Source organism: Anabrus simplex, chromosome 1, assembly GCF_040414725.1.
Source record: "Anabrus simplex isolate iqAnaSimp1 chromosome 1, ASM4041472v1, whole genome shotgun sequence".
NCBI classification, from domain to species: Eukaryota; Metazoa; Arthropoda; class Insecta; order Orthoptera; family Tettigoniidae; genus Anabrus; species Anabrus simplex.
The window spans coordinates 510139889-510163550 of NC_090265.1; the positions used below are offsets into that span (position 1 = coordinate 510139889).

General features: G+C 38.4%; 1 protein-coding gene across 2 annotated transcripts in view; it reads right to left on the reverse strand.

Moving 5' to 3' along the window:
• The window catches only part of LOC136857036 (ATP-dependent RNA helicase p62), a 154868-nt gene that overhangs the window by 63488 nt on the left and 67718 nt on the right, over positions 1-23662 (reverse strand). For both annotated transcript variants that reach the window (XM_067135384.2, XM_067135383.2), the window contains exons 6-10: positions 23030-23218; positions 9580-9759; positions 9317-9489; positions 812-922; positions 671-732 (exon numbers count right to left, since the gene is read on the reverse strand). In XM_067135384.2, the coding sequence (XP_066991485.1) occupies positions 671-732; positions 812-922; positions 9317-9489; positions 9580-9759; positions 23030-23218 (715 nt within the window). The remainder of the gene's footprint in view (positions 1-670; positions 733-811; positions 923-9316; positions 9490-9579; positions 9760-23029; positions 23219-23662) is intronic.

The window sequence follows — 23662 nt, forward strand, 5'->3', positions numbered from 1 at the left end:
TAAAACCCAATGGATGGACATGATTAAGGTTGATCTAGTTACCTGAGGACGGACAGTGGATGATGTTCTCCATGACAAATTGTATATGGAGAGGAGGAAGTGGAAAAGGCTCACAAACAGTACCCTGGAAACTGGAACTGTACAACGATGATGAATAGTTTCTAGTTCTTTCCTTCTAATGGAGCCAACACACTGTCCATTTCTCTGCATGATAATCACCTTTTTCTTGGCTGAACAACAGAATACATACAAGGGGATGAAGACTAATTACCAACTTTGGATGAATAAAGCAGATATTCAAAAATAAGACAACTACTTAGGAATGGTACAGCAAGAAAATACTGGATATTAAGAAGTAGGATTTTGTTTCAAGGAACATGTAAGTTAGCTTAGGTACCACACTCTCTCCATTTTTCTTTTTGCTACCGCATGTAAAGAGGTTTTTCAGTAACAATGAGATGGAGAAGGGCAAGGATTGAGAAGGCAGCAGCAGTAGTTACAGCTACAAAGTCGTGAAAATGGAGAACGACAGAAAAACTTTTCAAACATGCCAACTGTGGAGTTTGAACCCACCGGCCCTTGAATGGCTTGCACTTACACGACCGACACAGACACAGACAACTCCACTTTTATATAAACCATTAAACAAAAGTAATCAGGACAAACTAACCTTTCATGACATAGTCTCTCTCTTGTTGTGATTTATCTCCATGTATGGCAACAGCATGGTACCTGTAAAGAATATTGTTTGATAAGTGACAAGTTTTCTTCTTGCAGTACATGGCAAAGCCTACATTTAAGTTCTTCTTACCCAAATCTTCGGATACTTCTTGTGATTGATTCGACTTTCCTCTTGGTTTCCACAAAGATGACAGTTTTAGACTCCTTCTCAGTTGAGATCTCATTGAGAAGCATGCTCAACCTGAAAAATTATTATAAAATTGTTCTATAAACAGAATTCTACTAAAGCACATATGCACCAAGTATGTTATGTCCTATTTGTGGCAGGTGGGGTGGTTCATTATTTTTACCTACGAAAGATATAAAGGGATCATGGAAGCGACATGTTCACAATGGTCTGGGCAACGAGAGGTAAACCATGGATGATACAAAGGGGGAAGATTTAAATAGCAATAAGTATGAGTAGTTAGGAAAATGCACACAAGGGGACTAGGGGATGAAGAATAATTGCCAACTTCAGATGAATAATACAGATAGTTAGGAATGTTACAACAAGAAAATACCGGAAGATCAGAACACATTTCACAATAGGCTTTACAGATATCAATTACATAACTATGACTTAGATTTTATCCAAACAGAATAAACACGTTCATGAAACAGATGTTTCCCAACCACAGAGGTGCCAACCTTTGGAGTGAACTATCAGCAATTCCTCCCATCCCACCCCCACCACCTTAGAAAAAGTACAAATAAAAAACATGCTCCTTTCCCATTGAGAATGACACACCCTTTACCTTCCCAATAGCAATATGTTCTAAATTATATCATATTACACAATATAACTGGTACATTACCCGTTAGTACCGTAATAAAACATTTGCAGCTTATTTTGCACCCAGCAGCTGCTTTTCTGTGTAGATTTACTTGAAGCATCCTTCTCCCTATGACAATATTTTCTTCTTCTGCACCAAAAGCAATTCCGGTGTAGATGTGCTAAATGAAGGCCTAAATACTGTTTGAATTTTCCTAACTGAAAACTTCTTCTGAGGGACATTTACTGTAAGGTGCCCATAAAACTGCACTGCAAATAGAACATTACCTTAAGGTTCTATAGTAAAGAATACTATACTGAGAGTCAACTCAAGACCTTAGCGGTCCCTTTGATGTTAGACTTCTGGTCGGTGAAAAGGCTTCCACAGCGCCAAGTAGTTCCCTAGGTTTGTTACTTGTTCCTGAAGTAAGGAGCTTTCTTAAGTTTGGTTAGATATTCTGGTGAACTGACTTGATGAATTAAAATTTTTGCCCTGTATAAATATGGAAAATATATCACAGGTTGTATGTTATTCGGGTTCGTTACCAACTCTTATATTTCATACGTAGATGGCTATGAATAGGTATTGTTCTCAGTGGTGTATGTAGCAAAATAATAATAATTTAATATGATATTGATATCTTATTGCACTGTGTACTTAGTAAGTTTGTTCGAGTTCATTTCACTGTTGATAAGTTCACATAATATGTGGGATGTTGAAGATGGATCCAAGAAAACTGTTGGCAATATTGGCTGCAACAGCGTGCTCAGTATTCATAATGGCTGCCAGCCATGAGCAAGACGTGTGATGCTGTGACGCTCGAGTCCCATGTGAAATACTTTAAAGCTAACAAAAATGGAGAAAAATAAAGTAGAAAATCTACACCAAATTGTTTTAAACTTTTACAGTAGCCTACGAGATTAGAATCCACTGTGGACTGTGGAAGATGTGAAAAAGACCGCGCAGCTGATCGGCGTTTCTGTGTACAGTGTTTACGCTGCTCGCTCGGAATGGAAAATCCAAGTCTCCAGCGAAAGATCGATGTGTCAGCTCAGCACTCGCCGTAAATAAAACAGGAAGGGCCTTAACACGGTATGGGAATAGGATCCTTGGCGTATTCGATGATAATAATAATAATAATAATAATAATAATAATAATAATAATAATAATAATAATGTGTACTTTACTTTAAATTCGTAACTGCCCTCTACCTGCAGAAATGTCATGAGAGGATCATGAGTTCCTTTTTACCTTCCGAATGACGAGACTACAATATTTACAACATTCCTGGAAGTATTATATTTTGCAATCCCACTCACGGGTGGGTTTTTCAGCTTTTTTAACTGTGAGAAACTGCCACAGAGTGTCATTGCACGAGAGTGGAATCGTATACGTATGTTGTAAGTCTCCATGTGCCTCACACAAATCGCATTATGAAATAAAAATAAATCTTGCTTCTCTTGCCTCTGAATTCGTCAGTAATCTGTAGGTTTTACATGGTCAATAAAGGAATAAATAGGTATGGTACGTAATCAAAGTACAGCTATGTGAAAGGAAGTGATTTCGTTTGATGCTTCACTATTTCAGAATGAAGTACTGTACTTGTCAGATGGACGCACGGCGTTAATGATAAGCTGGTTGTGGCGGAGATGGAGAACGGCGACGAGACGGGAAGGGGGAACAGGGGACGTGCTCACATGCGGAAGGATACTTTTCCTAAGCTCTTGACTTGAATTTCAGTATAGTAACACGTTTTAATTCTTCCCCTAAAGGGGGAGGCGGGCCTCATAGACGGTAACACCGTCTCTCCATCCGGGAGATTTGTTACGTCGAAGGAGACACTCTGAGAACGTGATGGGGTTGGCGGCCGCGGCCTATACCAGGAACTGTTCCGACATTCGCCTTAGTGCAGGAGAATGGAAAAACCACGGAAAACTATTCTGGGGACAACCGACAGTGGAGACCAACCGAGAGGTCCTGCCCTTTCCCATCTCCCGAATACAGAGGCGTAGAACCACGGTAGAGCCGTAGCCACCCCTCCTCTGCTCTGTTGGCCGGTCAGAGTGCAGAGCTGTTGGACCACGGGCCAACTGTGGCCACTTGTGGGCCGAGACCCACTCTGCATCGGAACATGACTGACGATCGAATATGTTTAGTTGCAAACTCGCAAACATTGAAATAAGGAGCGTTGAGCATTTATGCTAGAAACAATTGAAAGTGTTTCTTCTTTCCTACTTTTGCTTCTCAGAAAATGATCTTCAGGATAAAATTGCTCACAGTCTGAATAAAACCAAGGACAAATTGTCCCCACTTTTACATCCTGGGGTATACGAAATTCCCTGCATTTGCGGTAAGGTATACATCGGCCAAACAAGCCAGTCCACTGGTACCCGTATCAAGGAACATGAATATAATATTCGTCTCAACAATAGCTGAGCACGCTCCATCGCCGGGTCATGATGTCATGATCCGATGCTCGAGCTCTTACCCACACTAGACACTACAGGTCCAGCATTATACGGGAAGCTGCGGAAATACGTAGAAATCCTAACAATTTCAACAGGGACACTGACTATCAATTAAGAAATACCTGGTTGCCAGCCATTAAGAATTTACGTAGGTAGTTCCCTTCCCTGTTGTTATTTCATCTCTGTATTCCAAATTTGTACGTTCATTGCCAGATGTTTCATCCCACGCTTGTGTCAATGTCATTTTACGTACACACTATGTGACCCTCTTAGACTCATTCTGATGGTTCGGTCAGCTTCCGCTTCGAACGCTAGCGCTGCACTACGTCTGGGAAGCCATCTGGTGACGAATGAACGTATCATTTCCACTTCTATTATAACGAATAAATTTCAAAAAGTCATTGTTTAAGAAGCCTTTCTCATGGACAGTCGAGATTTTCTTCTGATGAAGCAGAGCACAGTTTTCTGCGAAACGTAAAGAATTTCACCTTATTTTCTTGACACGGCATAAGCCCTAATGAACGTAAATTGTGAACTTACAACATCGTACGTAATACCATGAGGTTTTGAATGCTGATACGCACAATTGGGCGGGCTACGTTTCCCTACAGACAATGAATGCGGGTGTGCTGGGTGTTGCCACCAAAAGGACTGTGAAAGCAGAACTCTTACTCTACGTGAGAAATGTAATGTATGCGATTTTAATTTTTTAAAATCGTTCCAGACTGTAAAATAGAACATTTGATCATGTACATGTGTATATTCACATGTACTGAACTGAATTTTTACTTATTTTACTTATTTTTTGTAAGTAGTGCTTTTTCTAGATGTTAATTTTTATTTTGTAGAATAAACTAAAATTGTATGTATTTAAGAGCATTTTAGACAGTTCTTGAAGTACAAACAAAAATTCACACCGTCAGTTTTTTTAAGGTCCGAAAGGGATATAGGGTAGTTCGAAAGGGGAGGTACAGGGTAAGTCATGACACATGGCACTAGAAATGCCGAGTAACGTCCATGAAGATTGTAGAGTCAATGAGGTAATCCAGATTTGATGCAGGTAAATGGCCGACAGTAGTCCCGCAGCAGTGGCAGTGTACAGGTGTCAAACATAGGGAAGAATGCAGCGGAGGTGAGTTGACAATGTTACATTTGACAATTCATTTATTAAATCTTCAGAGAAAAAAATAGAGTTTCTTGCTCCCAGCATAGGACGCATCTTTAGAGATCACACTTTACAAATTTATGTCCAACATTTTGAATTTTGTGGCTACTAGTGTATTATGAAGTACAATAATATGGCAGCTGTGTACTGCACAGAAAAGAAAAAAAGCATACGTCACCCCTTTGTGCAAGAATATTCAATATAAGAGAAAAAATACATTTTAGCACTGGAACAAAATATGAGGCTTTCATTTCAATAATATGATATTCTCATAACTAAGTACAGTAGAAGTCCGCTATAGCAAGAATTCTTAACTGCGAAGAATTCACTTGCTATAGCAGATAATCGTTAGATATGCGATTTTTTTGTAGAAGTCTGGGAAGAAGCCAAAAAACATTAAAACTGGTACGAAATAGCAATCAGTTTGTTCAAAACTCGTTTTTGTGGATATCTGCACTACGGCTTACTCATTTTTAGAAATCCAATACTACGTGAAAGTATGTTTAATTTCATTCTGAAAAAAAAAAAAAAAAAAAAAAAAGATATATGGTATCACTCCAGACGCCTCTGAGGCAAACGTTTCAGCTATCTTCTTCAAACAGCATCACTTAACCTAACTGTATATGCATCATGAGAACATATTTCAAGTGCACATAGGGAAATAACCACCTTGCTAAGAATTTACATGGAAATGTTCTGAAATTCAACTAGACACGAGAAAATATAAACTATCCCCTGAAAACAGTGATGTACTCTGCCATATCTTGAGGTGAATCTTATTTTTACTTAATTTAAGTATATAACATTAAAATTAAGCGATCGTTTCCTTCAGGCTTTATTTGTAACGAGTTAACAACTGCTATCGGCCACATCATTTACGCATTTATTACGAAAACTTTTTATCCTCTTATTTTGAATTCCTTTTTAGAGAACTGCAGGCTACGGTTATTACTAAAAAAAGGTGTACGGCCTCGAGAGAGGGCAGGTGCGGGTCTTTTTCACGTAGACTGCCTATTAGGCGACCTGCACGTCTGTGAAGACGAGAACCCCCCGACCCGGCCGGGAATCGAAACCGGGACGCTCTGGACCAAAGCCAGCAGGATCTTATGGTGGGCCCAGATTCCAATCCATCAGCTTTCATGCGTTCCAGTGTAGTTGAGTGAGATTTTCTGGCTGTCACATCAAGTTTGTTGCAATGCAGCCAGTGTTCCTGCTTCTAGGGTCATGGCAAAGTGTGCATTTTTTGGATCTCAGGATGCTGATTCGTTTCAGATGAGACGCAAGATAGTCGTGGCCAGTGTTAAGTCTGAAGGCTACCAGCTTCTCTGTTTTGATACTGATCCAATTTAGCATCAATATCCTTCCATAATTTGGTTTCTGCTGCTTTTTCTTCCCCCATTTATTCAGGCCTGTTTTTAATAGTATTTTTCAAAATCCTTTTTGCTGACATAAAAATAGGTCTGACTCGCAGATTGTTACAGTGTGGTACCTTCTCTTAGCTAATCTGTATGCCTCTTCATTACCTGTTATTCCGAAATGAGACTGAATCCACTGAAATGAGATCTGTTTGTGGAGTCTTTGGAGAGTTTTTATCATACATAAAATTTTCTTTCAGTTCTTTATTTCGAGAAATTATTTGACAAGACGGCTAGGATGGCTGCTTTTGAATCTCTAAGGATAACAAATTTTGGCAATTATTGTTTCTGCCAAATAACTGTTGTTGTACATAGGAAATTGCTTTTATCTCTGCATCAAAATTTGTTTTGTTTTCGCCTTCTGGGAAGTGGAGTGAGAAGAGATGAAAGTATTCCTGCCCTAGCTCTGTTTTACCTAATTCTGTGACCCATCTGTATGTATTTTAAGCCATTGATTAGATGGATATCTTTCTTCTATTGTACACAGGGCCAGCTGTTTTGGATCATATGAACAGTCTTTCTTGCAGGCCTCTTCTAGCAAAGTAACAAATTATGCAGTCACTTGCATATATTCAATGGGGTTGACTGGCATACAAAAAACGCAAAAACTTGCCAGGTTTGAACGTAGAAACAATATCAATGAAAAAAAAGAAAGAAGTGTTTACAATTATAATTAATGAAATAAGTAATACATTTTAAGAACACAGTAAAACATCAAGGAAAAATGTTCTTAGAAACACAAACTATACATGTCTCTTATGTTTCAAGTTGTCATAGGAATGTCTAACACCTGGGCGATTTGCACACGGTTCATGTGTGGATTAGCATTCACTTTCTCAATAACTCCATTAATTTTTCATCATTTATAAACTGTCCAACTTTGTTCTCCATAATGGACCTTAATTTATGTACAGTTCACTAACGGATGTAAAATTAACCAACATGTAAGCTGAATACATAAGCACAGTAGGCTTAATTTATGTACGTTGTTACTTTTTGCACATGTAAGTAAAGTAGGCCTAATTTATGTACATTATTAGACAAGTCACTCAGGCTCTTTCAGATGGCACGGAAATAAAAGCACGCTTCTGCTGACACACACACAGAGAGCAAGAGAGTGAGAGAGCGAGAGAGAGCGAGAGGGGGGGGTCCAGTGATGCAATACTCCTCGCGCTTTCCAGCAGATCCTTTTCAACACTTTTCAGTGTAGGTAATAAATATGGGCAATCATTGTCTTTGTGTACCTTCTACACTTAAGAAAGTACAAAAATAGTGAAAGCATGCTTTTCTTTCACATTTCGTTAGAGAAGATGGGTGCAATTTTGAGGATACTCTCTCAATAATTGGTCTAAATGATACCATACTTTCCCAAACACAACAACATCATTGGTATTTCCGACAAAGTCACAAGTTTCCAATGTCTATTTTGGATTCCGCAACCCCTGCAAATCACACAGGAAAAGAAAAAAGCACACAAATAACTTTTAAATTGAAAATGAGAAATACATATGTCAAGTGGGTGAGAGCTGGCCTACATTTTTTAATAGTTTAAATCCATTTCTACTTCCTTATAGGTACACTACCGGGTTCTGATACAGGTCACAATACAGTACTGATGTTGCGAGCACGGTCGATCTGTTGTGTATGATGAAATGCATACAAGCTAATGTCCAATAACAAGTAACTGGGTGCATGGGACTGCAACTCGCTACGGACTGCCCGATCAAACCTCCCCCGCGCAGTTCCTCTCCACCTCCACGTCCTCTGGAAGATTCTATTTGAATAATCAGTTCTTGGTTTAGGCTTAGACGGTTAAACGCATCCTTTTCTGTAACTGCAAATCTGAAAGAGACCTCACGAATGTAAATTTAAGCACCAAAACTTCAGACGAAAAGAATAAGATTGGCTTGGGAGCGACTCTCCCTGCACATGTAAGCCAACACGCAACCGTGCTTCAGGTCCAAGTTCTGTACCAAATCCTTACCTACGCTAGCTGTCGCTGGCCCGCCCTGAGTGCAACGTGACTGGGAACTAAATTTCTAATGATGGGAGTTACGCACGTACTAAGGAGTGACTTAAACGGGCTACCCAGGTTTCTTTACAATGGCGAGAGAGAATATAAACTAAATGCTAAAAATCAATGATGCACTCTGCCATATCTTGAGGTATGTCACATTCTTACTTAATAGCAGTATTTAGCATTAAAATTAAGCGATCGTTTACTTCAGCTTTTATGTTTGAGAAGTTAACAACTCTTAACGGAAACTTTATTAATGCATTTAATAAGAAACGCATTTTACATTAGGATTTCGCTTTATGGAACAGCAGTTACGGGTATTACGAATCGACTCTAACATCGCCTTCGAATGTCGATGAGAGAGATCGCTACCGGGCCTAGCGAGGAAATGACCCCGAAGATGATCGATGGAATGCAATGTAATGGCTGGGTACCAGAAAAAAATTGTGCAGGCGCAATCACTCAATAACGGATGCGACAATGATAGGGCTCTCGCTGCAACCAAAGGATAATGCACAGTTTAATATAGGAACTTTGAAGGGACAAAAAACTTGACGTGACAGGGTTCTCGTTATATGCCGTACTCGTTATAGCGGACTTCTACTGTACAATTATAATAAGCAATATTTCAGAATCATACCAATCCTGTTCCCCTGAGAATATTTTGCCAAAATGTATCTTACCAAACGTAAGTAGAAACCTATCAGTAGAAACATGCATGAAATAAAAACAAACCAATTACAACTACACTCACTTATTTTCCTTTTCATGTTCTTGACAAACATCAACAATCTGCATTATGTTGTGGTTTGCACACAGGTTAAGGGACCCAATATTGATCTGTATATGATCCGCCAAGAATTCTTCAGCCAGTTTACGCACTTCTTTAGGCCACGTAGCAGACCACATCAATGTTTGTCTATCAGGCTTAAAAAAAAAAAAAAAAAGAAAAGTTCAGCTATGTGCAATGTAGTAACATAAGTTGGCACAATTATGAATAAAAGTTAAAGGAATTACCCTGATTTGTTCAACAATTTTCCTTATCTGTGGCTCAAAGCCCATGTCCAGCATTCTATCAGCTTCATCCAATACAAGGTAGGTGCAACGTCTCAGGTTGGTTGTACCACGTTCGAGGAAATCAAGAAGGCGGCCAGGAGTTGCTATGACTATTTCTACTCCACGTTCCAGATCACGTGCCTAAAAAAAATAAAAAGTAACTCTTACACCATTTACCACAGCATACTGGTAAACCATCTGCTACTTTTCAAACAATTAGGCGAAGCATCACGCTGGTACAACGGAACATCGATTAATCGTTCGCGGAACAATAGCCTTCCTGGATCTATCGTGCAAAATTTTCAGTCCAGAGAACATACCTGGCAACTTTCAAAAAGGGAAATTCAGAAGATCCTAAAGCGGAAAAATTTTAATAACGTGCAGATGCGTCGCAAAGTCTTGAGAAAGTGAAAAAGATGGCGGGGGTGAGATATCACAAACAATAGTAATAGAAGCCAAATACATGTTATGACCACCACCTCTGAAATTAAATACTTAAAGTTACATCTTGATGAGTGCTCATCTATCACTTAACACTGGGAACAGTTCCTACAAATTGGTTCTGAAGCACATTCATTGTATCCTCAACTGACTCACTGTCCTTCCTTGGCATCAATGATGGAAATCGTTCTATAAAGAATTGTACAAAAGAAAACTCGGCATCTTCAATTTTTGAATCATCTGCAATCCTTGCATGTTTCAGTACATCACTGAGAGGAAACTTGTTAATAATATAATCACATGCTGTACAGAAGTAACCCCTGGCAGATGAAAAGAATGCTGATTTCTCTCTTTTCATTAAGTTTCCTCACCTAGTTCATTCTCTCAATGCCAATGACTAGATCATTGTCTCTCTGATTCACAATAGAATAGTATGGAATTTAACAAAAGGGAACTTTTGATCACTTTTGGTCCAACAAATCTGCAGAGCAGCTGATTTTAACAGGTTTGTCATTAGTTCTAGTAGTTTATGTATGTGAAGGGAAGCACTCAGAAGTGTAGAACTGAGATTCTCAAAGGAATGGCAGCATACAGGAAGGCACGTTATGCCTGATTTAAGCCTGATGACAGAACCATAAAATAAAAAAAATAAAAAAAAACAAAAAAACAACTCTTCACAGTTTTGAATAATGTTCTTATTCTTTAGCACAGGAGTGCCACATTTTGAGACACACAAATCTTTTGGGAGCGACCAATTCTGCTGACACAGTAGCTTTCCTCTTTTCATGGTCTTTGGAACTACTATGCTCGGCTTTTGGGATCGTAAATGATGTTGAGCTAGTAGTTGATGCACATTGAGCATAACAAGCACCTCATCTTTAAAGAAACCCAGTAGTGGATCCCAATGACCCAACAGCCTCTGCAGACACCTTAACGATAGTCATCTTGTGCAAACATGTTTCAGTATCTCCGTTTCCTTGTTGTGAAGCTTGTGGAATTTAAGTCATTCCTTCCTCTTACAACTCTTTTCTATTAATAGAAGATGTCGACTAATGGTTCAACTTTAACAGGCAAACTGTTTCCACCTTTCTCAGCAGCCAAGTTAAGCAAATGGTATGAGCAACCCAGTACAAACACTACTGTTCTTCCCTTAAAACAGCAGCAACGCCATTCTTCTTTCCAATCATGACTGGAGCATTATTGGAACAGAATGCTACACAATTCTGAAATGGTATTTTGTAACACTAACTGTGAAATTACCAATATTACGTCCTGTCGAATCACCCACCAAGGCTGGGACAGACAACACAGAGCGAACTATCTTTTCCTTCTTTGCCACAAAACAGGAGACAATAGGGTAAAGCTTGGCATTACTATTATTGCTCCCATCTGTAGCTAAAGAAAATGGTTCACATTGCATGTAACCAATGAGTTCACTTCTTGAATCCGTAGCCATTTCTTTCAAAATGTGTGCGGTTTTCATACAACCACAGCCATATTTTTTTCCAATTCCTGAACCTGGAAACATTTTCCTGAACAGAGCACCAGCATGATCAGCAGCAGCTAACGGGACATTATATTCAATTAAAAATGAAGTGAACAAGCATTCCGCTCTTACTATATCAAGGTCGGCTCTAGAAGAGGTAAAAGAAAGGGGAAAAAAAACACCATTTCTGACTGCCATCCTTAAATTTGGTATTGGAGATATGTTTAACAGATTTAGTGTGATTTACTAATTCTGTTCTACCTCCGTGACAAACTGTTATATCACACGAGCACATGGAACAGAATGCGAATGTTTTGCATTTCTGTGATCATATAAAACAAGGGAATTCAGCAGAATATGCCTCCCTAAAAGATTGATAATATAGTTTCTTAATTGAACTAATTACGAAAACCACTAAAAATATTAAATCACTTGCAAATTCGTCACAATTTCACAAGTTTCAGAACAACCGCCAATATTATTCATAACCTCATACCCACACACAAAAGCCTTTCAACTGCTACGAAGCATGACGCAGTTAAAGTCTATATAAACTCACAGCCTCGTGTTTAATTTCGTACATTCGTGTCTCCATTTTTTAATTAACGCATACCCTAGTACCAGTGTGTTTTGTTTGGCATCTCTGAAAATCGTAAAAAGTAAGCGGACAAAGAATAATATTATTCATTTACCGGTATTATTCGCTAATCAGCCAACTAGGTACCACGATAAGTTTCATTATACATTGTGGCGTTTACTCAGTTTTTGATTGATCTAGTAGATTTTCATTAGCTCGCTGTGTTGAGCACGACATTCATCCAACCACTTTGCACAAGTTGTCTACTTCACATCTTGGAAAGTCCCCAAAAGACAACGCTTGTTCTGAAAAGTCTCGTTTGTGCAAGTCATTATTTGTTAGGTTGGCCTACGTTGGCGAGTGCAACAGTCGTTATGACTGCGTAGTTTTTATAATAATTTAAACCTACTTCTCTCTACAATATTGGTCCGAGTTATGAGATATTAAACGATAACTTTGTAAATGTCTCTCGCCAGCTATATTAATTGCAGCCGCCATGAGTATTTCTAAACGAAAGTAAATTTGTTTCTGCATCACGAGGTGATGCAGCTCTTTTTAGACGCCCCCAGTGGAGGGGAGTTACATTTTTACCGCATATCAACCTACCCGCCATTCATAATTATCTGGATGTACAGTACCGGGAATCTAACTCAAGACTCCTGAGAACGGCAGCTAATTGTGCTAACCATTACGCTAAGAGACATGAATTTCATTTTGAATGGTTCGTATTAAACTGTGATAGCAATTAAAAAATAAGTGAAATATTTCCAACTGTTCAATACAAAATCAAGTGATGTGGGTTACATTATGGAAGATACGTAGTAGTTCTCTGCATTTCTCCACAACTCTGGTCTGATCTTTGTACTCTGCTACCGATAGCTGATCATCTGTAATGGAACTATGTGTTACCATATGTCCACATGAAAGGATACTTGTCTGATGGGTTACAAAGATATCTTCCATGACTGCTGGGCAGCTCCCGCACAGAACTGAAACGTCCAGTTCCAAGGTACGAAGAGCAATTACAGAATTCAAGATTCTGCCAAAAGCACTGAAGATGTTTATTGCACATATTAGAATATATGAGCTACAGAAAAAAACTTGAAACACTACACGACTTCTTACTTTGTAAAGTGGTGGGAACGTACATGTAAGGGAACTCCGGATTTCAAAAAATAAATTCTCTTAACCAAATTTGAAAATTCAGGCGCCAGGTAAAAATTTTCAGGCGCCATGGCAGCCGGTATTTTTTGACACCTGGTTATGCTAGTCATTTGATGGGGCCTAACATCTATAAAAGACTTGAAATTGTGGACAGTTTACCAACGGAGTGAATTAATGCTAAATAGAAGGCTAGATATGGAGATTAGCAGGAGTGCAAATGGACAATGCATTCTACCAGACAGAAACTTTGTCTGGAGTACTTAATAATCACCACCACCATCATCCTCTTAAGGAAGTTCGAAGTATAACGAGAATGTACAAAATGTATTATGCACCCTTATTGCCTTAGGCAGCTCAGACCTGGACAATGACAAGTAGGGATGGGAGTAGAATTCATACCAGCAAAATGAATAATAATAATAATAATAATAATAATAATAATAATAATAATACAGTAGAGTCTCGCTCATCCGACCTTCGCTTATCCGACATTCCATGTTATCCGACACTGGTAGGCTTAATATGAACTTTAGGTAGAGGCAATTCTGGGACCCCCGGTATGGAGGGTGCGACCGTGGGACAAGCACTGACTGTCGTGTGGAAGGACCGGGTTTTCCTCAAGGACAGGTGCAGCGAGTTTTCAGTCATTGTTCAGTGTAGTATTAGTTGGGTACGGATGTTATAGTTTTCACATCCTCTAGGAGTATGGTGAGTAAACGGAAGAAAGTAATTGTTTCTGTGGAAGACAAGTTGACTGGTTTAAAGAGACTGGACAAAAGAGAAACTTTTCAAAAAGTGGTTTCAGATTATGGTGTTGTACGTGTTACAGTGGGAGACTGGAAACATAAGAGGGAAGAAATTGAAAAGTGGTGCTCTACCAGAACAACAAGTGATGCACTGAAAATAAGAAAAACAATGAAAAATGTGAGTACGAAAAAGTAAGTGAAGCACTACTTCTTTGGTTCACTCAAAACCGGAAAATAGGCCTGTCAATATCTGGCCCCATTCTGCAATATATGCGGTTTATTTCCAGAACGGGTTTAATACAAGGGACCCTAATTTTATTGCCAGTGCTGGGTGGCTTGATCGGTGGAAAAAAACGGTACGGCATTGGGCAGCTTAATATTGTGCCCGTTCGCATCTCATATACCAGTTACAAAATGGCGGCGTAGGAAGGCATGGCCCATGCGATCTACTAAGGCAATGAACTTCTTATTAATACAGCATATAGGAGGCTATGTACGTCACGGAACGGACTGATTTGGAAGACACTGCAGAACAGTAGAGGCTCATTTTGAATTGTTTAAAAAAAAATACAGCAGCGGAAGGATTGTTTAAGAATATACTCTAAAAATTGCATCCGCAGAAGTAAGACGCAGATACGAGCGAAGCTTCACTACTGAAGAATATTTTAAACTCCTGAGGAGATTAACTATTTACAATCGGCGATAACATACAATAAATTAATTCACCGGCGTATGCTAAGAAAAGAGACGAAAATTATATAAATAAATAATTTGTGGTGAGATACGTCCGACTTGGATTCGTGAGCAGCCACTCTACGATTGAAGAAAAAGGGACTCACCATATTGCAGAACTGATAATTTCATACGAGAAGATAGTTACCACTGTGGTAGTAAACTTAATATCTATTTACGGAGAAATTATTCCAACCGAAGAAAACTTCGTCGTTTACAATAAGTAATAGAAATATGGAATATATCATGACTAATTGCTCCGCAAAAGGAATTTTCTTCGTTGTCTGCAGATTCGAAATGATGACTGTCTGCTAAATCTACATGATGGACTGAACTGGGGATATGCACCGTCGAGCCAGAGGACCAGCTGATGATTGGACCGGCCAACCAGTGGACAGGATGATGATGAGCACCGGCCAGCCAAAAGACCGGACGATTAGGAGTTGGACCGGCGAGCCATGTGACCAGCTGATGACCAGGAAGACGCTATCCAACCAGAGATCCAGATCCGATCGGAGGGTCTAACTACAACTGAGGATTGGAGCAACAACCAGACCAAACGTAGCAACTGACGAGCTAAGTCCATACATTTTCTTTAGTAGAGTAGTTTCTTGTAATCTACACCCTCAATCTAACTCGGCATGTGCTGAATATTTGGTGATATTTATGAATTAATTAAGAACGTGTGTGAAATATAAAGTGAAGTGTGAGATATTTAAGGCTTTAAGATAAGATGGAAGTGTAGATTTAGAATTCTATTATGACGTATACAGGCTACCGCACTTGCATACTATAACCTTCCAATGTATGTCAGGATGAGATTGGTGAACACATTGGAAGTTTATGTTGAGAAATAATGTCAATGAAATCTTATGTTCGGTTATCACACCTCCAGGTGAATTCGAATTCAGTTGACCTGTCTGATTATGTGAACGGCATCGCTGAATTGAAGATAGCGGCGGATTGATAACAAGCTCTGAACCCCGTGGTGCCTCGGAAATGTTGGTAGACAATTAAACATCGTGAAACATAGGGCAGGATTAAATGAATAATACACAATCCTCAAGTAAAGTTACTGAAATGCGTATGAACGGCAGAATATCAATGACAAAATGTTACTGAGGGCCATGAAATGTGTGAATAATAAGTTTATATGAGAGGGCCATACCTTGTACATTAGTCTCGCATGATTCGACGATCGAGATGAAGAGTGAAACTGTCGATTACTAACCTAAATACGAGGCAGCAATTATTAAATAAGTTCCTTTGCGAGTACAGCTGATTTATACGAGATCATTACGCATTATGTGTCAAATGTTTCCAATTGTCAAGAACATATGGGAGCTGGAAGCATAGAAGAATTCTAAAAAGCAAACCGTCTGCGATTATTATGTTGTTGTAGAATTTGTTTCGTCTCTGAGGAAGTTGACTCTCAATCTGTATCTTAGAAGGATCGGAAGCGCAATTCGTGGGAAAAAGATTGTGTTGAAGAGATATATTAGCGTGATATTGGCATATTATATTGTAAAACAAGATATCTTGTTATTGAAAGTGCTAAGGCAAGTGTGTTAATTGAACTGTAAAACTGTATCAAGGTGTATAACCCTGTCCTAATTGATATCTCTGAGTTTCAGGTAACATGGAACCGTCGGTTATTGGTTATACATATGAGATGGCTGCACGTATTAACATGAACAACTAAAATAGAGGGACCTCGAAGGATCTGGCCAGGAATGTGATGGACACTAATGGATAATATTATTAATTGAGAGCTGAGCATGGAAGGTGACACCGTCGTGGAGTAACAACCCAGGATGAGTACTCTAATATCATCTATATATTCCGCCATGTAGTTTCTTATTTTAGATGTAGAGTAGTATTCATTTTTAATGTCGATTTAAGACATGTATAATTTTCAACTTGAAGGCGACCGTTATTTGTTAATCATTGCGTTGTATTACTTATGATCGTTGCGTCTAGTGCGGTGAGTCAATCTACGTTGTGATAATATGCGATGGGTCGTGTAAGTTTTCTTTTAACGTCTTCTAGCAAGGTTTTACGGAATGGTTTTTCGGCATCGATGATATTGGTACCGTAATGATGTTATTGTGATGAACGTTAACTCGTGGCTCAAAATACCTCGGAGGAGCTTAGTATTTGCGACGTGCGATTCTGTGGTCTTCAAATATTATGCGCTTGTGCAGAAATACGGTGTTTGATAATGGAAGTGTGATATTATAGTGGTGATATGGTGCTAATGCGGCAACGTATTTAGTAGTTTTTGACGTAATTGCCTGAATAGATTGTTCCTAGGTATTGTGAATTCGCTGTGCATGACAATTTGTGCGACGTGATAAGGTGTTTGATACGGTAGGATCTTTGAAAATATGTATGTGGATAGTGAGACGTGGATGGTTATAGACGTGTCATTAGGATTGCGTATTTTATGATGATGTAATGCGAAGGTCCTGATGATGGCATTGGCGTTAGGAATTGCGTTGGTCATGCGTGAATTTTGATGTTGTTGTGATGAATGATTTATTTAGGCACGAGGCCGTATTTTAGAATAATGTTATAGGATTTTGCACTCACGAACACTAATAGATGGTCGTCACATTTATCCTATTTAAATACAAGATTGACCAGAGCGCACGGTATTAAAGGGATGTTTAGGATCTTCGCAAAATAATTGGTAACGTAAAGATATTGGGCCATGTCGTAAAGGGAATATGATCTCCTATGGTAAGTAAATCATTTCTTTGCTAGTTGGATATTTTGTAGATCATTTGAGTTGATGCCTAGTGCTGATGTAGTTATTTCAGGCCAAACTTCGCAGTGGAATCCGGAGGCGCAGAATCAACGTAGTTAGAGAAGGTTATTGTAGATGCTGCAATGTCTATTGATGTCCTTTATCTAGGTGCAGTCTTCGATGAATGTTCGAGAGGATCGAGTCTGTCTTAAATGCATGATTTTAATGGATGACATATTATGTTACGATCCTGTGTCTTTCAAACATTTCTCTTGCATTTATGATGATTTATGAATGTAGAATAACGGTGTTTTCAAGTTGCTAGGTAGACAGTTTACCGATAAATAATGCGATGATTTAAATTAGAATGACGGAATATTATGAGGTATTTTAGTAGGAACTGCATTCTGAAGTGGACGATTCTATAATTCCCAGTTATTTATTTCGGAATGCGTGATGGATAATAGATCTTTCACTGTAAGCCTTCAGCAGTGGGACACTTTGTCTCTTTTGTTTTTCGATTTTCTCTTGATTGACGATGTTATAATTTCTTTGTAACAAGAGCGAGAAGTTAGGTGTTTATTTCAATTTTAACGTAATTTTTTTTTTCTTTCTATATCCGTTTGTGTTGCTAATAATTTGCTCATTATGTAACTGACATTCGAAGTTATTTTGAGTCATTAAACGGAAAATCCTTCCATAAATGAAACATTTTACAGAGTTCTCATTTGATGTAGCGTAGGAATACTAGGATAGTTATTTAATTTAGGATAAAATGAAATGATGGTCAATGTATCTTGATGAATATGCCAATATCCTAGATCTCTTAACATTCTATTGCGGAATATTCACGTAATTTTTAGGTAGAAAATGACGATTACTTTCTACGTTTAAACCACACTGATAATAGTCCACTATATAAACCTGTGACCCGACTCGTCGGACTTGCACGTCCCTAGAGTGGAGGCTTCATGGATCTCCGACTGCTTTGCTTTGCCGCGGCATAACCCAACACTGAGATACAGAACTAAGATGTACAAAAATGGTCACAGGGATTGCTGTCAGGGCTCAATACATACAGTAGAAACTAGCTTGGTTAAAAGAAAGAAGTGTTACTTGAGAAGACCTAGTAGCAATGAGTCTATTTAACTAGTGAAATTTCGATTAATCTTGCTTACCTGTACATAGATTACGTCACGAATTACCTGCGCGATACAGATGAATATTGTCAAGTTACGTATTCCTTTCTTCATAGAAAGAGGGCATTGAACTCAAACTGCTGTTTTTAAGATAAAGGTTATTAAATGCGTATTTTACAAGGCAATTCTAGAATGTTTGGCATATAGTTTTGGGTGTAATTGGCTATATGCATACGGCAATATGTATGCCGGTGTTATGTTAATGTATGTTGGAATGGCGTTGAAATGTGATTATTTATTGGAGAATATTGATGAATAGATGAAGTATAGAGGTTTGTTTATATTCTACGGTAAGAGAAAGAATTGCTATTCGACGAGGAAACGTTGTGTTAAAATTACGAGGTGAGTTTCTGTGCCATATTGGAAAGAATATGTCAATGTGTGAACATCGCGCAGATGACCATTTTAAGGTAAGATTAACATGTATTATGGTAGAATTGTGTATCGTGACAGTTGTATTTATGTTTGACATTGGTAAATGGCAGGTACCATGTATAAGAGAGTGCTTTAATATATGGTATACTAGGCTCATGACTTTGTATACACCTGATATTCTTCGGTGCGGTGACGTTACAGTATAATACATAATTTCATTCTATACTGTCCATACGAGTTGAGTAGGTCGTATACATATGAGATATTGAGAAAGAGCAGATTGCTATAGCACATTGAGCCGTTGATAGAGGAGTGTGTGGATTGGAAACTACTTGAATAGTTAGTTAGATGTTTATTTCTTTTCATGCAGTAATGATTTCAATTGAAGTATTTTTAAATATGAAGAATATGATAATGGTTAGTTAGGAGCCATATGTCGTAGGCTTTAGAGAGGTATTGTCTTAGCCCGTAAGTTGTTATTTGTGCGTACTCGAGATAAATCAGAGTTCAAATTTATGAATGGAAAAGTTGGAGAACACTTCTACGATTTAATACTCACGCAAGAGTTTGTTTGGGAAATACTTACATGAAGATATGAGCAGATTTACATTTACAATCTGACTTTTTCCCATTTAATTTTATTATGTTTCAAGTTAGCAAACCATTCATTTTATCTCAGCGAGATGACTTAAATGTCGTGACAGTATTCACGAGTATTTTTATTGATACCGTGATTGCTCAGTGATCTCTTGAATATAATTGGAGAAAATCAATTACTTTTCGGAACATGGCTACGAATATTGAAGTAAATATTAATATGAATTTGAACATTAAACTAGAAAGAATGTAAATATTTTAACGCTTAATTGTTTATTTTTATTTGAGCCAGCGCTGACTCTAATCCTTCATGTTTAAATATAACTCAGATAATACTACCCAGATTTCACTTTATCTTACATTGAACATTATTTATTCAATAAATAATCTTATATTTTTCTTTTAGAATGTGACTGTCTTAATTTCTGTTTGGGTAACGGCTAGTTTGTAAGTTAGTTAATAAGTTTTGTAGATATAAGCATTTGATTAGTTCCACAAATGGAAAGAGATATCTTTTCAAGTTATCGGCCACAGGTTCTTACTTGAGCGTGTAGATACTCTCGTGATGTTCATCCCAGCGGACTGATTCTCATCCGAAACCACGTAAAATAATTAATAATATAAAATCACAGATTTTATGAGCGGAAAATGGAATACCCTGAGAAGAAATCAAGAGCTACCGGGATAACTTGGCACTGACCGCTACATGGGCGGGTGCAATATCTATGGAGAAAAACTGTCAGCTAAATCCGATGAGGTTGTGAAATTTAAAAGGAAATTTCAAGAAATAATTCTTGCTGAAAGATTAACCGGTGATCAGATTTTTAATTGTTATGAGACTGGGCTAAATTTCAAGTTGCTGCCATCGAATCTCTCGCAGCCCAAACCAAGATGTCTCCACCTGGCTACAAGCGTAGTAAAGAAAGAGTTCTAGTGTTCTTGCCTATAGTAATATTACTGGGAACTTAAAAGCAACCGTGCTTATGATTGGCAAAGCAAAGAAGCCTAGGACATTTAAAAACATTTCTGTTAATGTTCCTGTTCATATCCTTCCCCCCTAACGTGACGTTATGCCGCCAATGGACCAAGGTGTGCTGGAAATATTGAAGAGGAAATATCGGCGGAAACTCCTTTCATCCCAGATAGAGAAAGTGGACAATGGTTAACGACATGATAGAAAATTTAAAGCGAAACAATATGAAAGACGTGGCATATTGGATAGCGCAGTCTTGGAAAGAATTTGAAACAACGGCATTAGAATGTTTTGGAACATATTGTTGAGTGAGGCTGAACATCGAGAGGTGGTACAAGAAGACATGGAAAACATTGTTCCCTTACTGAATTGCACTCCTGTCTGTGAGGATGCTACGACTCAAGATGCAAGTGCTGTGCACAAGATCAGCTGTTTGAACTAACTGACCCTGACATTATTCGTTTTGTGAATGCTAACGAAAATGTGGGTGATGAAGAAGAACGAGGCATTGCAGAACAAAAGGAGAAAACTATGACTCACAGTGAAGGATTATCGTCGATGGCGGGATCTCGCACCAAGACAACGTGAATCAGCAAGCAAGCAGACGTTGACAAGTTTCTTTTCGTAAGACATTTGGAATGTTTTCGTTCAATACTGCATCTACTGTACAATTGAATTGATAAGTCAATAAACAGAGTACCGTAAGACATAATAATACAGTACAGCCTTCCAGTTTGTCTTACCTCATTTTCAAAGATATTCTGTATTATCCGACATTTTCGGTGATCCGACGTATTTCAGGTCCCGTTTAGGTCGGATAATCGAGACTCTACTGTAATGGCTTTACATCCCACTTAGATTTTTATGATTTTCAGAGATGCTGGAATTTAGTCCCACAGGAGTTCTTTTAAGTGCCAGTAAATCTACCAACAAGAGGTTGATGCATTTGAGAATCAGCAAATACCATCGCGCTGTCAAGTTTGTGTCAGAAGGCCAGCGCCTCAAATCTCTGAGCCACTCAGCCTGGCTACCAGCAAAATGAAATACTTCAGAAGTGTGATATCAAAGACAAGGAAAGAGGTAAGCATTTACTAAAAAATACTGATGACAGAGATGCCAACTTTCAAGAAAGGCAATTCGTAATGCAGGCACGAGGGGTGGGGGGTGCGGGCGGCGGCCGTAAATTTTTTTTTTGAGATCGTACTAACTTGCATACGATTCAACCAGATGGAATTATTCAAAGACTGAGATATAAAGAGTATATGATTCTTACATGCTAAAGTAACAGGTGATCTGCTGTACATATCTGAGTGGAGGCTGAAGGATCAGTTCTTTTGTTGAGTACTGTAATTGCTCCCTTAGCAGCTTGTTGTTCTTGTTCGGTAAACGTACACTGGTGACATGTTTATATATATATATCGTGAGCATTCCCTGCACTAACAGAGCACTTAATAGTACGGAGTTCATATTAGCACGGAATTCAGTTTTGCTCTTCCTCCTCATGCGCATCTGAAAAATAATGGCTACAAACACTACAAAACATGTGTGAATGAGGTTTTGAAGAACGCAGTAAACAGGGCCATCCTTTCGAGTATTCCTCCCTAAATTTTTGGTTTCTCACTAGCGTCACTAGTCACAGAAACGTCATCACACGTATTTTCCTGCACAAGAAATCGCTTGATTATTTCAAACCTTTCGCATTTCGTAACACACGATTAGCATATATCCTAGAAGAGCAATATATGTAAATTTCGCAATCAAAATCGCAATAAATACTTCAACAGTCATGCACATAGAATGAAACGGAGCAAACGGAGTTTGTCACCACTTTGCCGCCAAAACAAAGACAAAAGAGCTCCCATACTTGCATGGAAGTCTGATCATGTGAAGAACAAAGACAACTCCGCAGGATATACCACTTCACAGGTGCCTATTTTACCGGTACTGGAAGCACACACTGCCTTCGGAGCGTGAAAACTCGAAATATTCTTAAACGAGGGGCAGGAATGATTACTGAGAAATCCAAAAATAATATTCTGAGAATTCAAGCGTAATGGCATTCCTTGTGTATCCTTTTGAACACTTCATACACTTAAATTTAAAATTTGTGGTGTGTTATTCATAAAGGCGTAATTATGATGCGTAATTCGTAATTATTACGATGGAATCGTAATAGTTGGCATCTCTGTGATGATATTGCCAACACTGTACTTATGCTGCAACAACTGACACTTTGTGCCAGTTAAAGCAAATCAAGCTGAACTGGCATTCTAGCATACATAAAAAATACATAGTCAAAGGGATATTCATTTACTGCAAAGAAATGTTTCAGAATTTTCACACATAACTTGCAGAAGTAATGGATTATTTACCTGAGGTCCTTTAGGAGCCCCACCAAACACACACGTGTTCCGGACATAAGATGATGAGCCAAAATCTCTAGCAATAGTCTGTATCTGCTGTGCTAACTCTCTTGTTGGAGCTAGAACCAGCACAATGGGGCCATCACCACGAGATAATTCTTCTTGATGGTTGATATGTACAATTGAAGGAAGAATATACTGAAAATAAATGCACAATATTAAAAATTACTGAAGTACAAAATGACACGGGCAACAAAGATTTCACTAAAAATTACATAGGCTACCGCTCACACACACTCTTGCTTTGGATTTATATCGCTTTTATAGCCACCCTACACCTGAATATATACTTTTCCAAACATATGTTAATTTTTTAACATAACTCTCATATTCTGAAGTCCCAGAATAAACAATGTTATTTGTATGTTTACAGTGAAACTTCACTGACGCGTTCAAGCCTGCGCGCATTGTAAATTTGAAGTCCCCGATTCCCATTCTATTAAATCTGTAAAAGAACAGTACAGTGATTTACAGTTTTTATAGGGCCCTGAATTTGTTTTACCTTAAATGGGGGTTCAGTAGAAAATACATTTTTTCCAGAAATGTTTGCCTGTATTAACATCACCACACATTTAGACGACG